Source organism: Merops nubicus, unplaced genomic scaffold, assembly GCF_000691845.1.
Source record: "Merops nubicus isolate BGI_N331 unplaced genomic scaffold, ASM69184v1 scaffold5148, whole genome shotgun sequence".
NCBI lineage: Eukaryota > Metazoa > Chordata > Aves > Coraciiformes > Meropidae > Merops > Merops nubicus.
The window spans coordinates 18,514-34,663 of record NW_008623512.1 but is presented as its reverse complement, the minus strand read 5'-3'; the positions used below and the strand labels follow the sequence as shown (position 1 = coordinate 34,663).

Here is a 16,150-nt window from a genome sequence, read left to right as displayed (position 1 = left end):
TGCCTGAGGAAAGGGAATTCTTTCCTCCTTCCTGCAGATAAGCTGATTGAACTCAGGCTGAAACAGTGTCTGCCTTGATTCTTGCTGTAGTAGAATAACAAATAAGTGGTGCTGGTCACAAAATTATTCATCTGCTTCAAAATCTGTTGCTTTTTTTTTTTAAAGCCTGCCATAATGAGAATCTCAAGCTGATTACATGGTAACTACTTCTTTCTTGGGCCTGAACTTACCTGCCTTTAAATCATATATCCTCTAGCCCCTTATTAAAGGGCAGAGAAATGAGGAGGAGATCACAAATTTAGCTTTAAAATGGCACTTGAGTAAGTCTTGCATTATATTTCCTTTGAAATAGCTGTACATGCTCAGATCACCTCCACTGTGCTCTGGGCTGAGTCACTGTAGCATTAGAAGTAATGGGGGCAAATAACCTTTTTATTGATCAGGTGATGGGCACATATTTGGACAATGGTACAGTGGGATCTGTAGGTGTGATCCTTACTGTGAGAGCTGTATAATTTAAAAACTCTGAGACATGTACCTCAGTCCACTCTGGCATGCAGGAGCTGGGCTGTTATTGGGCCTTTTGCAAGAACAGATATAGCAGGGGTTTCTGCTTCCCTCCTGACTGAAGTTAAGGTGACTGTAGAGTAGTTCACTACTTGGTGAACTTGGGAGCTTTCCCCTTAACAGGAACCCTGCATGAGGGATAGTTATATCCTGCAGGTGTAATTTTCTGCCCTTCTCAAATGAGGTGTTACATTTTTCCTTCTAGAGCAATAACAAATCAGCAAGTACCCACTCACCTAATTTTTCCATGGAATGAACCTCCTCACATCCATCTGTCTTGTCTTCCAGGCCTAGGGTCTGCTCCACAAATGGGAAGTGCTAGAACCACTCCAGCACAGCAGAGTCCAAAATGTTTATGAACCTTTGCAGCTTCAGAAGGTGGCTCAGGGTCATGAGATGTAGGCTGTGTAATGCTGGAAGTGCCAGGGGAAGAGAGGAGGCAGGGTGAGCCTTCAAGCATCAGGGTACAAGTGGTGACTGCATACACACTTCCAGTCAATGTAGTTTTGTGCTTTTGGACTTCAGGCTAGTTCTTAGCATTCCACATCCACATATTTGCTTGTAACCTGTCCTCCTGTTCTTCTTTGTCTCTCCAATAGATGTCCTCATTGGGCAATTGAGCTCTGTGTTCAAAGGCCAGCTGAGAAACTTGAGATAAAAATTTGATTTGGAAACTGTGTGTGTATTCTCATTCCTTGTCCATGGGCAGGATCCATTCCTTGGCCTGTCTTGCTTGGCTGAGAAGTCTCTTGCTGGGTAGACATTGCCATAGAGAGTCAATTAATAGGTAGTTTAATGAAGGCTGTTCTTTGAATTCTGTAGATGCAGCTGTGTCAGCTGGGAAGGAAGAGAATTCTGCTCTTTCTGATGGTGCTGGGCTAATTATCTCAGACTAACCACAAAGGCATTAATAAGCATGTAATGAAGCTATTCCTGCCTAAGAGCTCTGGCACATCTATTAGGAGGAACGTGTCATTGGGAGCCTTGGCAGTACAGCAGTCCTGTCACATTCAGCTCAGCCCAAAAGCAGCCTGAGTGTTGAGCTGTGTGCTGCTTGAAGCTGTGTCACTGAGCTATGAAATTGGGGGAGATTTATTTAAGCAGAAGTTGGTGAGCTGGTGCTTCAGCTTTTCTAAGGTTCTCTAGCCTGAACTCATTAACTCAAATGAAGGTGTTTTTTTTTTTTTACCCCACCCTGTGGATCTAGCACTGCCTCACTTTTAACATCCAAGTGGAAAGAGCCTCAGAAATCCCTGAAGTTGCTGTGTGAAATGTGCTGTGTAAAATTGGTGGTCTGGATGAAGGAAAGATAACTGAGCAACAGATGATAGCCAGCTTGATTTTTCTATAACTTCTGTTAATTATGGTTTGAGGAAGCATTGTGTTAATGCTCTGATCTTAGTGAGGGAAGAGATCCTGTAAGTGCTTGAAGCCCTTGTTGCTGTGTGGGCCAATTCAGGCTGATAATGAAAAGTTGAACAGAGGATTCTTCTAGTCAGCTGCTTGTTTGAGAGCAGCTAGTGCCAGCTTATTAAGAGACAATATATAGAATCCTAGCAGTGGCCTCCACTGAAATATATATTTCAGCTCATCAGTTAGTTACAGGTACAGTGCTGATTAATAAAAGTGATCTAAATCTTCAAATGCCACCTCTTCAGCTATTTTGACATGGCACAAATGATATCTACAGAGCTAGTGTGTTACTCCACAAAAAAAATAAGACACTCTCTGCTTTTAAATGTAGTCTGAGTTCTGGCATGATGTCCCAGGCCACAGTCTTTCTAGAATGGATGCAAGGAGCAAGTGTATCCTTGTTGACATATTTCAAACCTTATCCTGTGAAAAAATCCATAGAAAGGAGGAAAAGAAAAATACACAAAGGGAAACTTCTTTTCTAGGCATTCAAGGTTTAGCTGCTTATAATATACCAAGGGGGCAATTCAGATATTGTTTACCTGTCTATTTTGACTAGAGATTTAAATGAGTTACTGCAAATGAAAGATGTGCCCTGTCATATTGCCAGGCAGGTTTGCATGGAACGTGTTTCATGAGGAAACATTTATTATCCTTATTCTTCCATTCAGAAGGTTTGTCTGGCAATTATGTTAAATCTTCTCTCACCACTCCATTGCACTCATTCCAGAGGTCAAGTTCTGTATGCTGTGGTATGAGTAACTTCTGGGCCTGTGTCTTGTGAATGCTTAATGTTGTCACTTTGCCTTTCCTATTTAGTTTGGCAGATAAGATTGAACTATTCAGATAACTATTGAAGTTATCTGAAGACTTGAGAAGTCTTCTCAGGTGTTCTGGGTGACAGTTCTGTCCCTGCACCCAGGTAGGAAGGAGTGTATGTGAGGTGAGGGAGTTTGTATTGTCTAGAGAGTCTTGCATAAACTCCTTTGTTTTGTTTGTGAGCCTATAAAATCACAGAATCCACAGTGCTGTGCAAACAACTGACCTGCAGGAGCTGCCCAGCAGGGCAGAGGTGGTGGTACCGTTCTCCCATGCCTGGGCAGTGCAGAGCCTCCAGCTCATCATCCTGTCTCTCTTCAGTCTTGGTGGCCTAGCAGGTATGAAAGGAACCCCCTGGTCTGTAGCCCTTTGAATTTCCCTGAGCCTATTTCCATCTTGCTCTGCTACCACAAGGGGGTAATGTTGCTTCTTCTCCCTGCTTTCCACATGTCCTTTCAGAAGCAAAAAGTTTCTAAGTTCTTGTTTGTAGAAAACAAGGTAGCTGGAGGATCTCCCCCCAGTCCTGAATTGCAGCTTATCTCCTTAGTTACCATACATTTGCAAGCTCTTCCAGGCGTGGAGGGGGATCCAGAGGGGAAATGGCTCTGATACAGAATGCAAGCAAGGAAGGAGCTTACCCTCTTGGCTTTTGTAAGAGTTTCAAAGGGGTAGATGTGGATCTGAGGTGAGGCAGGTATTTTGTCATTCAGATACTCAAAAATGCCCATCAGTGAGGGCTGTAAAAGACCCCACCGACTTTGCAGGATTTGTCTCTACTTATTCATTGCCTACCAAGCCTGGAGCAGACCTTTCTTGGCAGCTAGACTTCTCAAAAGTTTTATTTGTATTTAAATAGTTGCTCATCCATCCTCTGAAGACTTCCATAATATGGGGCTGATTTTCTGGAGGAATGCTTGGCAGATGTTGCCTGGAGTTTGGGCAGTCACCTTTTCCACAGGGGCTGTGTTTATTTTCTTGTTCAAGTATGCCTTGAGCTATTACCTAGTTTTTTGGGCTTAAAGGCAATGAATACGTCTGGGTTTTGTTTATAGTTGGGTTGTTTTTGTTTGTTGGGGGTGGTATTTTTTTGGTGTGTGTTGGTTGTTGCTGGTTTTGCATTTTATGTTATTTTTTTGGTGCAAATAGGCAAATGCTTTGCTCATGGCCATGAGAGGATGCCTCTTTTGGTTCTAAATTGTCCATGTGGTGTTGACTTGTGATTGAACTGGGGCCATTCTGTGGTTAAATTAGATTGATAGGACAGGAACATCCCCCTTCCTGCCCAGCCATGATGAGTGCTGGGTGTAAAATAGAAAATGGTACAGTCACTCTTACAGTTTGTGCATGAGGTCATGCTGGAGCCTGAGCTGATATGCTGCTCTGGTTTTTGATTTAAACAACCAGGCTGTTCAGATCTCTGCTTATATTGGTTTCTGGTAGCTTTCTCAGTGTGAAAAGCTGCATGTCTCTCATGACATAATTTTAGCCTTAAAAACAAACCAACCAGAACACTTCCTTGCCCCCTGCCATGGGTACAGAGTTGCCTACTAGGAGACAGTCCTGTGACTGAAGCTTACCATCAAAAGAAAAGATGTGGGTAGTGCTACTCCCTTTATTTTTTGGGGGGAAGGAACTAAAGCAGGAGGGGATGGCCTTACCTAAAGCCACAAAATGCATCTTGTGGTGGAGGCAGAATGCCTGCTTTCTGTGTTGTCTTACTGTGTTCCTTATTTCACAAACCTCACATTGTTACTATTTTATTTCCCTTAACTACTTCCAGTAGTTGTGGCTTGATTCTTCAAGTATTTAACATCTATGGCAGCAGTGTTGAGTTCACTGTAAAAGGAGGACTCAAGCAGGAGGAGGGTACTCCTCTGAGCTGTGGAGAAGATGGACAGCAGCATGTGAGTGGGAATGTGGCCTGTGACAAATCTAAATGGACCTACCCAATATAATTTCTCCCTAACCTTTCATTCAAGCTCATTTTTTGTGGAAAATTTGCTAGCTTGGTGTCCTGGCACTTGTAGTTTGGGCTCAGCACTTTGTTTAAACTTAGGGTGTGTAGACCTTACTTGTGGTGTGAAAATAAGGATTTTTCTGGCAAACCTTGTAGCCTCCATGGGAGATGTGATAGTTTTGGAAAGGTTTATGCTACACCATTTTCACACTTAGTAAGAAATAATTCCAAAGATGGTTGTTGCAATACTTGAAAGTGATGGTGTTAAGAGGTAAGCAGTTTCTCAGTAGTTAGTGAGGAGCAGTGGGGTGAATAGAAGTTATGAAGGGATTTGCCAGCAGAGACAAGAGGTTTCTGGTTGGCAAGAGGCATTTGAGGGGAGAAGGCAAAAACTGTGGGGTGGGGAAATGATTTCTGGAAGCATTAGCCTAGCCTGGACACCTAGGAATGAACAAAGACCTAATTTGTCAGTGCCAAAGTGAAGTGATAACCCAAATGTGACATGATGGTGATAATTAGACATGGTACTTAGCTGTGTTTGTGGGTGAGATGTGCAGGCTGTGGACAAACTTGGCAAGTATGGTTTGTTTGGCCTTTTCTAGAAGTGGGAAATAATTTTTATCATGAGACTGTAACCCCAGGCTGAGCTGTAGGAGAGGCTGCCATGATATCTGAATGGTCAGTTAGTGTCTACATGAGCTCTGAGGTTATTGCAGCCAGCTTTGTGTTTTTTCCCAGGCTGAGCTGCTGTCTCCATGTGGGCAGGAAGAACTTCTACTGACATAGCAGAAGTTTAAGCTCTTGAATATGCTGCTAGTTCTGTAGAAGAACAAGTGAACGAGGTGCCTGTTTTCTTTTGCAAATGTGCCTCCCCCTGCCTTTTCTGTTTCCCTGATTTAAGAATAATGTGGGGTTGCTAGAGCCCTTTTACTCCATTACTGAGAGTTGGTGGGGGAAAAAATGATGCCTTGTGCTTTCCCTCTTGCAGTGACTAATAGAGGTCACTCCCTGCTGCTGAGCTTCCCCGAGTACTTTGGAAAGCTGAGCATGTGCAGCCTTTTCTAAACTTGAAGAAAGGCTTCAGCATTCTTTCCTTTTTCTTGGCTTGAGTTTTAAATATACAGCAATGACTGTAGCACACAAAAAGAGATTTCCTCTTGCTACTCTTGTGACAGCTTGGCTTGCAAATTAAGCAGGTATAGAAATAACTCCTTCTCAAATAAGTTCATGGTGTTTCCCCAGTTGACTGCTACCCTTCTCCCACTTCATTTTTTGATACTCCAGGCCTAGAGATGAGGAGTTCACCTATATAAGAAGTAGGTAAACTTTGTTTCTCTGCAGTCTTCAGGAGGCAGAGACATCTTTCCCTTACCCTGCTCCAGTGTGGCAGCAAAGCAGCTTGTTTGAGTTGGATTCCAGTGATGTTTCTTAATGAGGATGGAGGATGTAGATGCTTCCAAACTGGCTACTTTTTTGCTTCTACTGAGGAGTAAGGAGTTGGGTTGGGTGGGTTGTTTTGGGTGTTTGGTTTTTGTTTGGCTTGGTACTCTTTTTTTTGTGTTGGTTTTTGGTTTTGTTTTTTTGTGCCTGTATGACATGACCCTAGAACAGAGATCTTAGATAAACACAGATGCTTAGAAGTTAAAAGACAGCTGACTTCAAACAGATAGCTATTTGAGGATACCATAAAACATATAACTTCTCAGCTTCCCTACAGACAGGGAAGAAGTGTGAATAGCTTCTTCCTCTTAAAAGCTGTCCTTTCTCAGGCTGTCTGCACCTGGCTGCCCTGTGGCCTCCTGATCCAGCTGCTGCAGGGTGGGCAGCATGTCCAGACTAGCTCACTTGACCTTAACAGCTGCTCCTGTTCCCATTTTTTTTTACTTACATTGAGTTCATATAGTTGTAGTATTCTGTGTAGTTGTAGTATTCAGTCTAGGCAGTGATGCTACACTTCTGGTCAGTGGTGGTATTTAGAATCATAGAATGTTTTAGGCTGGAAGGTACTTCTAGAGGTCATCTGGTCCAACCTCCCTACACAAGCAGGAACATCTCTACCTAGGTCAGGTCACTCAGAGCCCCATCAGGCCTGACCTTGCATGCTTCCAGGGATGGGGCCTCCACCACCTCCCTGGGCAGCCTGTGCCAGTGATCTGTATTTGACATGCTGAAGCTACCTGCCTGTGATTCATAGAGCTTGTTGTCTGGCTTTAGGTAAGTAAAATTATCTCTTGAGGTTTGGTTTGGTTTTCTTTTTGCCAAGAAACAAATTATGGGCAGGCCCTCAGATCTTCTATTTCAGGCCTGCTTGCTCAACTAAAAGCTCTCTGTAGCTTTTCTTGAGTGTGGGAAGGAGCTGGAGATGCTGACAGTATACTGTGTCTCTTTTTTTATGCTAATACAAGCCCTTCATCGTTAGATGTTAGCAGTCACTTACATACATTGAGCTGTGCACTCTTCTTCATGCTCTTTATAAATGCAAACAGCACAGTGTGCCTGGGGACAAAGTACCCTCATCCAATTATTCACTCCTCCTTACAGAATCCGGGCTGGAGAACTTGCAGTAGAGCAGCTTGCATCTACTTTCTGGGCCTGGAGCAAGAGGAGAGGGAGGGACCTGTGATCCAACTCATACAACTGTCACCAAAATAGCAGTGACTCCAGATTTCTCCAGTTGAGCCATCCTGCTCTGCTGAAGAGCTAACATGCATTTTAAACATTTTTGACATACATATTTAACTGATTGCACCAAATGGCTGTTTGTGTGATGATGCAACTGAGCCCCCCCCTCCCCTTGCTCTTCTTGAGAAAGCACCTGCTGGAACTGAAGGCTGTGGATAAACAGGGTTCATTATCTGCCAGGAAAGTGACTCATTTTTCTGCTTGAAATGCATTAGTATCAAAACCTTCCTGTCATCCTGAAGTGGAAGGGGCTGAGCTGCCATGCCCAGTCTCTGTTGACCTGACTCTTCCTTGAGCCTGAACAAGTGTTTTGAAGGAAGTGATTCATGTGTGATGGGACCTCTGTTTTCCTTAGAAAAGCCTTAGAAGCCTGAGGAGGCAATGGTATGGGTTCTGCCCCCTCAGGAAGGACACCTCCTCTTCAGTTCCCTGGGGAGAAGCTGGAGCCCTGTGTAATTATCCCAGAGGCTGACGCAGATCTGTGTGCGTGGGTAAGCAGAGATGTCTGCTGTCCACACAGCCTGGAGTGTTGGGAACTCCCAAAATAAGGAGGATGGGAAGCAGACATACATATGAAAGAGCTTTCTATTCCTCATGATGAGCTCCAAAGGTGCTCTGTAGCTCCTTCAGCATCAGGTGGTAAGTGGAAATTGAAGGTCCTAGTCCTGAAGCAGAGGGGCAGTAATAGGACAATTCATCATGTGATATTACTTTCTAGTTAAACTGAAGCAGGTAAACTTTAAAAGATGAACCATGTTCTTCTTGAAGCTGCTCCCTGGCTTGTTCTGCTTAAGTATCTCAAATCCCAGTGCTTGTTTCTGCTGTTTGTACTCTTAGGTGCAGTCCTTTGTTTCATGTAAGGGGTCTCCTTTTCCCTGTGCTCCTTCACAAATGTAGTTCTTCCCACCCTGGATGAAGATTGGATGTGCTGTCTGTTTTCTGCCTGAGAAACCTGAGTTTTCTACAGGATTCTTACCCAGAATCAGTGAAGAGGGGAAAAACAAGTTGTTTTTTCTGTGAAACCTGCTTCTCTGACAGCTCCACACCTCTAGCAGGGAGTGATGTCTTCTCTGTCCCTGGTTGCCCTTCAGAGTTGGCACAAGTTTTTTTTCACCCAGGCTGAAGTGCTCTACAAAGGCCATGTTTGGAATGTATCTGTGATCACATATTGCATCTTTGCTGTCCCTGATTTTCCTGAAGAAAGGAAATTTTCTTGCAAAAGATGTTCGTTATGTGGAATAAATTTAAAAAGAAATCTATCTTAAAATGAGTTAATAAAAGAATGCCTAAGAGGGCTTCAATACTTGTAAAAAAGCAGCAACCAACTCTCATTCCTCACTGAAGATCAGTTGTATAGCAAAGATGTGAACAAGGGCATGGAGGAGCTAACTCAGAACTGCAAAAGTGAGTGTTGAGGTTTTCATCAGCAGTGAAATTTTCAGAGTATTCATCTCTTACAGATGGTTGTAACTGTTTTAAGAAAAGTTGAAGCCTTTTGTTTGACTGTTTCTTTTCTTCTAATCATCTGCTTCTGACCTGTCTTAATTCAATCTTGATGTCAGGCTAAATATGTCTTAACTGTAACCATGTGAATGCTGGAACAGCCTAGGAAACTTAGCTTAGAGGTATCAGAGCAGATTATGTTCAGGACTTAATTTTAGAAATAACTTTTCCAGGCAATGCTTAGAACTGCATACTGATTGCTTTTTTTATTTTAAGCTTGAATATGAAACTGGTGATAGCAATAATGTTTTTCTGTTTGACAAGAACCACAAAACTTTCATGGAAAATGAAGCTGTGGAACAAAACACTTGATGGCTTCTGCTTACGTGATTTAAATTTGCACTTTGCAAGCAGGCAACAGAATACAAAGATGTCTGAAATAATTTTTCCCTTTCTTCTGAGAAAAGGGAAGGGGGGAAAAAAAAACACGAGCCAGTGGATTGCCTTGGTTGAGACTTTTGTTTAGAATACTTTCCTAGTGTTCTATTGAGGCTATAATTATGTCCAAGAATTAATTGGGCTTGTTAACAGTTAATAATTGAGCTTAGGATTTGAAGAAGGATAACAGCATTATTGGGCAGCTGGAGAACATTCAGCTGTCTTCATGCTTCAGCTTTATCTTTAGGTTAAACATTGCCTTGCTCTGAGAGAAAGATGACTGAAGGGACTGAAGTTTTAAACTGTTGCTATTGACATTCATGAGGAACCACAGGAGGATGTCTGAGCACTTGTCCCTACAGGAGAACTGACTGCTGCCTGTAAGTGGGCTGAAGTAAGGATGTAGAGGGAAGTAGTGTGGTAATTTCACCTCCAAATGGAAAGTAGGAAATAAAAGCCATTCCAAGGAAGACACAAAAACAGAGGAAGAAACTCATGAAAGCTGCCAGTTGTCAATATACTTCTGCTTCAAAGGGTAATTATGAATTGCTCCATCTTAAGCTCTCTTCACAGTGGAAAGCTGGGACTATGGGAGACATAAGTGCCCTTGCTGTCCTTAGTGTTTCCCTTTTACAGCCTGGTGGTTGTGCAGCAGCAGCTTAGAAGGATGGCAGGTGACTGAACACCCTCTTGATTTTAAGGGAATGGTGCCTTGATGCTGTCTGTTAGCACACCCTTTTTTTGGGTGGGGAGGAAAGCCCTTCCCTCAGTGTTGTTTGGAGTAGTGCTGCTCGGTAATGCCTGTGCTGTGGGAGCAAATCTAACATCTGATGTAGGAATTGCATGTCCTTACAGATTGGTACTGACAGGTCAAATTTGCTGTGTTTTAAGTTTGTTTTTTCTCAAAGCCTGCTGAGACAAGAGGCTGTGGTGATCCTCAGCCCCATGGCTGAGTGTGGGTATAGTCCAATGGCTGATGTGCTGTGAGGAGGTTGCCCCATGACATTTTTTCTCCCCCAGATGCAGCTTCATTCCTGAGAAATTTACCTTTTCTGCTGGTAGGGTCTTATTTGTGTACTCTTACTCTCCCTTTCTGGTAAGGTGTTTTGTAGCTTGAACCTTGCTCCCTTCCTCACCTCTCTCGTGGTTGCAGCTCTTGGCAGACCCAAGGTAAGAGCCAGTGTAGAGTGGTGGTTCCACAGCTACTGATGTCTGACAGAGAAGGAATCTGCTGAGGCCTCAATGCTGCTGAACAGAGGCAATTTATAACTTCTTGTAGTAGTTTTAATAAAAAAGAGACAAAAACTACAATCCCCCTCCTCCTATTTTAGTAAGCTGGGCCAGAAGCATCTCTCAGAGTGAGCAGAGTTAACCTTCATCATTGTGGCATTGACTGACAACCTGGAGGATGATAATGTATGATTTTTTTTTTTCTCCTGGTGAGCGGGGGTGGAGAGTGGAAATTGCAGTTTCTCTGCTAATTGTACTTTAGATGTCATTTGTGACAATTTCATATTGTCTAGACAGAGATAGTGGAGCAATTGCTTCCACAGAGCCTGGTGTTAGCCTGTTATAGATCTGGGTAGCAAAAATGGAGGGCAGGGGAGAAGAAGAGGATGCTCTAAGCACCAGAGAGGATTCAGCAGTCAAGCATGGTCTAGGTTTCAAAAGGAGATGCAAGCAATATGAATTTCTGTTCTCTCTTTGCATGCTTCACTGTTGGAAACACAGATACTTAGTGGCTAGCAATTCCCTGTAACTGAGCTACTCTTATTTATCCATGGATTATGCTTATCCTCCTTAGCAGAATTGTTCCTAACCTCAGCCTTTACCATGGTAGAATATTGGGCTGCCTTACTGAAAACAAAGTTTTTATCTCTTTTGGGACTTCAGGTGGCAAAAGCTGTGAATGTGGCCCCTGAGACTTGGAGTGCAGTGTGACTTTAAAGATCTTTGTTGTTGCCTTTCTGGAGGACAGTAGATCACACTCCCAGTGTCACAGATAGGACACTTTTTATTGATCATTATAGCAGTGTATCTATTATTGAACCCATTTGTCAGTACCAAATGCATTTGGATCTGTAACTTGGCCCCCAGTGGCTCAGTCTAGAATGAATTAGTTAAATAATAGATTTTATTTGTGTTTAGTAGTCTGGCTTCAGTACAGATACTGTTATTCTCTGGAGCATCAAGCACAGAAATGGTCCCACTGGATCTCATTGCATGTTGCCTTATTTTGGTGTTTGGGTTTTTTTCCTTACTATCTACCTATTTGTTGCTCTGTGATCTTAGAGGACACAGTTGTAGGACAATTAAGCACCACCAATCAGGCATAGCTTTTAGCAGTTACTGTAAACTGAATTATCTTTGTCCACCTTTTCTGAATGTGGCCCTAGTATGTGGCTTGTGCGCCTCAACGTGAGATAGTGCTGGAGCTGAGTTTGTTCTTGGAGGGCTCTACCAGGCAGGGCATCTGTCATAGCTGAGACTGTTCCATTTAGACAAGCAGAGCCTCAGAGAGGGTCCTGGGGAGTGTTCTTCATGGGGGGAATTTGTCATCCTGCTGCCCACAACCCTGTAACTAGTGGTCTTCCTAGGGAGCCCTTTTGGTGAAGGGTGTGTTCTCAAAGTATCAGCAGCATCTCCTCTTGCTTCGTGTCCTGGAGCTGCAGGTTGTTCTGGTAAAATCACAGGGCTCTGAGTCTTGTGAGGTCTGTTTACCTAGGTATTTGGCCATCCTGTGGCTCAGGTAACTGTTGGTTTGCACTTTACTAAAGTAACACATACCAGTTCTCTAGTAAGGTGCCACCAAGGTCCTTCAGGTATTTATTTCAAGGATCAGATGGATATAGAATGGGGAATGTGCAGTTCTCACAACTGCTGCTCTCAAGCCAAACAGAGGGGCTCCTGGCAGAGCCATGCCAAGTTACTACATGTGCCCTGCTCCTGTTTCCACACCCTTCTGATGTCCTCTGGGTGGTATACATTTTGACTTCCTTCTGCACAGCTGCTGACTGCTTTTTGAAGGTAATCCTCAGAAGCCAATGCTCTTCTTGGGCAATTAGCAGCCTTTCCAGAGATGGGAAGAGAAGTATGGCTGGAGAATACCAGGAGACTCCTCCTAACAGTCTGCTGGGCCATGCAGCATGTGCTGGTTACCTTCTCTCGTGGCTCTGCTTTTGCTGTGTCATTTAGTGGATAGAACCTGAAAGGCTGGAGGGTGGCATGTGCAGTGTGTAGATGCCAAGATTTTTGATAGAGGCTATGAGTTTGGTTATTAGTGTGTGCACATTACCAGGACACTGTAGGTGTTGAAGGGAAGTGGCATCAAACCAAGGCACTTGTGTGGTGTGCAGGTTGCTCACATCTGTAAGGAGGCAGCTGCTGTTTCTGGGGCTTTGGCCTTCCCAGGATATGTGGATGATGGATCTTTCTCCTGGATTAAGTGCAGTGATTGGGCAGGGTGGTCCAGTAAGCAGCTTGACCTCATCCAGGCTGCTTGTGATATTTTTTTGGAGTGCTTTGCTTAAGCTGCTCTGAAGTATAGACTTCTATAAAGCACCTTGGCAGTAACCCAGTCTCTGAACTATGAGCCAGTGGTACAGAAAGGGGCCAACTGACTGAATAGGTAGAATATCCCTTCTGCTCACTTTAATCTGTTTACCTTTCCCCCTAGAGAGGATACAAGCAGTTTATATAGGATGCAAGTGATAGGTATACCTCACAGGTATAGGATTTGATGTAGACCTCATAAAGCTACTGCACCATTTGTTCTGGACTGGCTGCTTTGCACATATTGGGTGCAAGAGAGAGATTTTGGTAAGAAAATATGATAACTTTATGGGGAGCCAAGAGATTCCTAATATCTACCAGTGTTGAAGGTTAGAGCTTTTGACTCAGTAACCTGGGGAATTAATTAATCTCAAAGTTTAAGAGATTTAATAACTTGTTCTTGAATAAGGCAAATGGTTGCCAAGCAACTTCGTGCCAGAGAGGACAGGCTTTCTTGCCTCCTGTAGCATCCCAGTGCTTTGCAGCAAGTGCTGAGTCTCTGAGCTGACATATGCTTTTCCAAGTAACTGGAGTGATCTCTTGCTGTTTTCTGTATTCCAGATTTATCATGTAAAATTGGTGGTTTTACTTTGCTTTTTTAATTGCTAGAAGGCAGTGAAAGTTAAAGGTGTCTTGAAATCCTCATGAGGGGCTGCTGCTGGGGGAAAAAAAAGTCTCATTTGCATTTCTACTGTCTTCATCTGGCTAGAAATGGGAAGTGGGGCATGGGTTATATCTGGTCCTGCTTCCTGTGTTGACACTTGCTCTCCTGCTTTGCAAATACTAGCTGCAAATAGGAGCGTGGGGCTAAGATGGTTCAAAACTTCCTCACCAGTTGGGTGGGTGAGTAGAACAGATGTGGTGTTGGACCTCTTTGACTTTCAAACCACAACAGTTTGCATTAAGTTACAAAGACTGGAAAACAATATAGCAGGAGTTCTGAAGGGAAAAAAAAAAGACTTGAAAGGGAACTCGGCAGCCTTATAAACTTTGGCAGTTGGATTTTTCCATTCTCTACACCCTCCTCAAATCATCTCTCTTGTGTTAATCTAATGGCTGCAACAGGCTTGAATGAGTCAGTCTTGAAACAATGCCATCTTCTTCTTTATGACAAGAAGCTAGATAAGAGTTGCATGTAGAAGCCAGGGTGGAGGATGTGTTCCTGCTATATACTTTTGATTCTGCTGCCTTCATGACTCAGACTCACTTCTTGCATATTCAAACTGTCTGGCTGCATTTGCATACATTTACTTCTTGAGTGAATATTTGGTGCTTCTCCCTATGGCTGATTAAGATACAGAGGAAACAAACTTTTTATTGTAGTGGAAACTGCCTCTTTTTGAGCTTTGAGACTAAGATTGGCTATCTTATTGTAAATAAACACCAGTGGTGCCCTTAAAGTCCACATGTGAGGTGTGTTCTTTGTCTGGTGCTCCTTGGCCTGTTCCCTGTGTAGCCACCTAGGAGCAGGTAAGAATTGGACAGATGGTCAATGCAGCATTTAAATAAACACCAGTGGTGCCCTTAAAGTCCACATGTGAGGTGTGTTCTTTGTCTGGTGCTCCTTGTGTTCCCTGTGTAGCCAACTAAGAACAGGTAAGAATTGGGCAGATGGTCAGTGCAGCATTAGTGTTTATGGACCTGACAAGTTGGGATTGCTTGTTTCCAAAGGAAAAGTAGCATCTGCTTCTTTCTCTTGAAGCTTGGAAGCAGGTTTGAGACCACTCTTCTTTCTTGAGGTGTTCTTTCTCCTGTGTGCCTTGAATAGCTGTGTGGTGAAAACACTTCTGCTGTCAGTGAGTGGTTCAGTATGTTACAGAATTCTCTGCACTAATGATAGAAATAGTCTGAAGAGTTTTTAGAAAGTAGGAGGGGGATGTTCCTGAATGGTCTTTGACTTTGTCATTTGGTTTTTTCCTTTCTAGGAGGTTGCTTGAGTCTTCCCTCATTTCCTTATCTCGCTACGATGGAGCAGGGTCCAGGGAACATCCCATCTACCCAGATCCAGCCAGGTAAGAGCTACATGCAACCTGAAGGCATTTAAGTTTCATAGGCAAAGCAGAACTTCAATATCACTCGTTGAATCCTCTGGGGAATGATTCTGATATTGGGCCCATCTCTTCCTCAGTGACTTGCCATGGGGGCAGGGTGCAAACTAAAGGAGAAGATGGTGTTAAATGTGGAAGAGGATGAGTTAAAGAGGAAGGAATTGCTGTTGAAGTAAGCACATGAGCATTCCTGAAATCATTTGGGATGGAGGAGACTAGATGATAAGCAGTAAATGAGATGATATCAATAAATTTGAAATTTCTTTTGAAGGAAAAACAAATTGCCTGTTCAGGAGTAAGGAGGATGAAGTAAAGGCAATTATGACCTGGTGAGAGTGGACATGCTTGAAAGAATGGAATGTCTCTGTAAATATATCCATGTGAGAGAGGGAGCTTAGCCAGGATGTTATGTGTACTTAACTAAGAACAAAAAAACTGACAATTCTTTCTGAAGAGTCATGAATCATTGACATTAGACATAGAAACACCTGTAGTGCTGCTTGATCTGTAGAAGAGGTGGGAGTGTTCAGAGGACTAGAAAAAGCAAACATGACACAATTAACAAAAATGGAAAGGGATGATCTTTGCAGTTTGTACTTGATGTATTAAGCAAGCAACACATGGGATAATGGGGCCTGCAGGCTCTGTCAGAAGAAATGATAGAATCGTGAACAGCAAGCAGCTTTGGAAGCTTTCAAAGAATAAATCGTGACAAATAACCTCTCTTTAGATGAGTTTTAACAAAACTATGAATGAGGAAAATTCAGTAAGTGTAAAATATAGCTGATTTAGCCTCTTGGGGCACTTCTGGCATAACTACATAGGTTGAAGGCTAGGATTTATCATAAAGGACAGTACAGGAATACCAGCTCATGAAAAATACCAAAGTTGCTGGAGAAGGTTGGTTTATTGTTGTTTTGGTTTTGTTGTTTGTTGCTTTTTAAAAAAAAATCTTGTTCTTTTTTACATTATTAACAATAATCTGCATTTTTATGCAGATGATTCTCTAAGCTCTAAAATAAAAGGCTATGTTGCAAACTGGCCACGTGATGTAATTATGCTGGTAAATGACTCTGTGCTATCTCTGTAGATAAAGCCTTGTAAAGATAAAATCTTGGTTTAGGCTTTTTTTTTTTTCCATTTATTGTGAAGAAAGTTGCTTTGTAAAGCTAGTTCAAAGACTCAGGAATGATGCAAGTCAAACTGTTTGCAGGGAGGTGAAGGTAAGGTG

The 16,150-nt window shown here is 42.9% G+C and overlaps 1 protein-coding gene across 1 annotated transcript in view; it reads left to right on the top strand.

The window, feature by feature from the left end:
* The window catches only part of AMBRA1 (autophagy/beclin-1 regulator 1), a 28,386-nt gene that overhangs the window by 6,518 nt on the left and 5,718 nt on the right, over window positions 1-16,150 (top strand). The window contains exon 7 of the mRNA XM_008945083.1: window positions 14,797-14,883. Within this exon, the coding sequence (XP_008943331.1) occupies window positions 14,797-14,883 (87 nt within the window). The remainder of the gene's footprint in view (window positions 1-14,796; window positions 14,884-16,150) is intronic.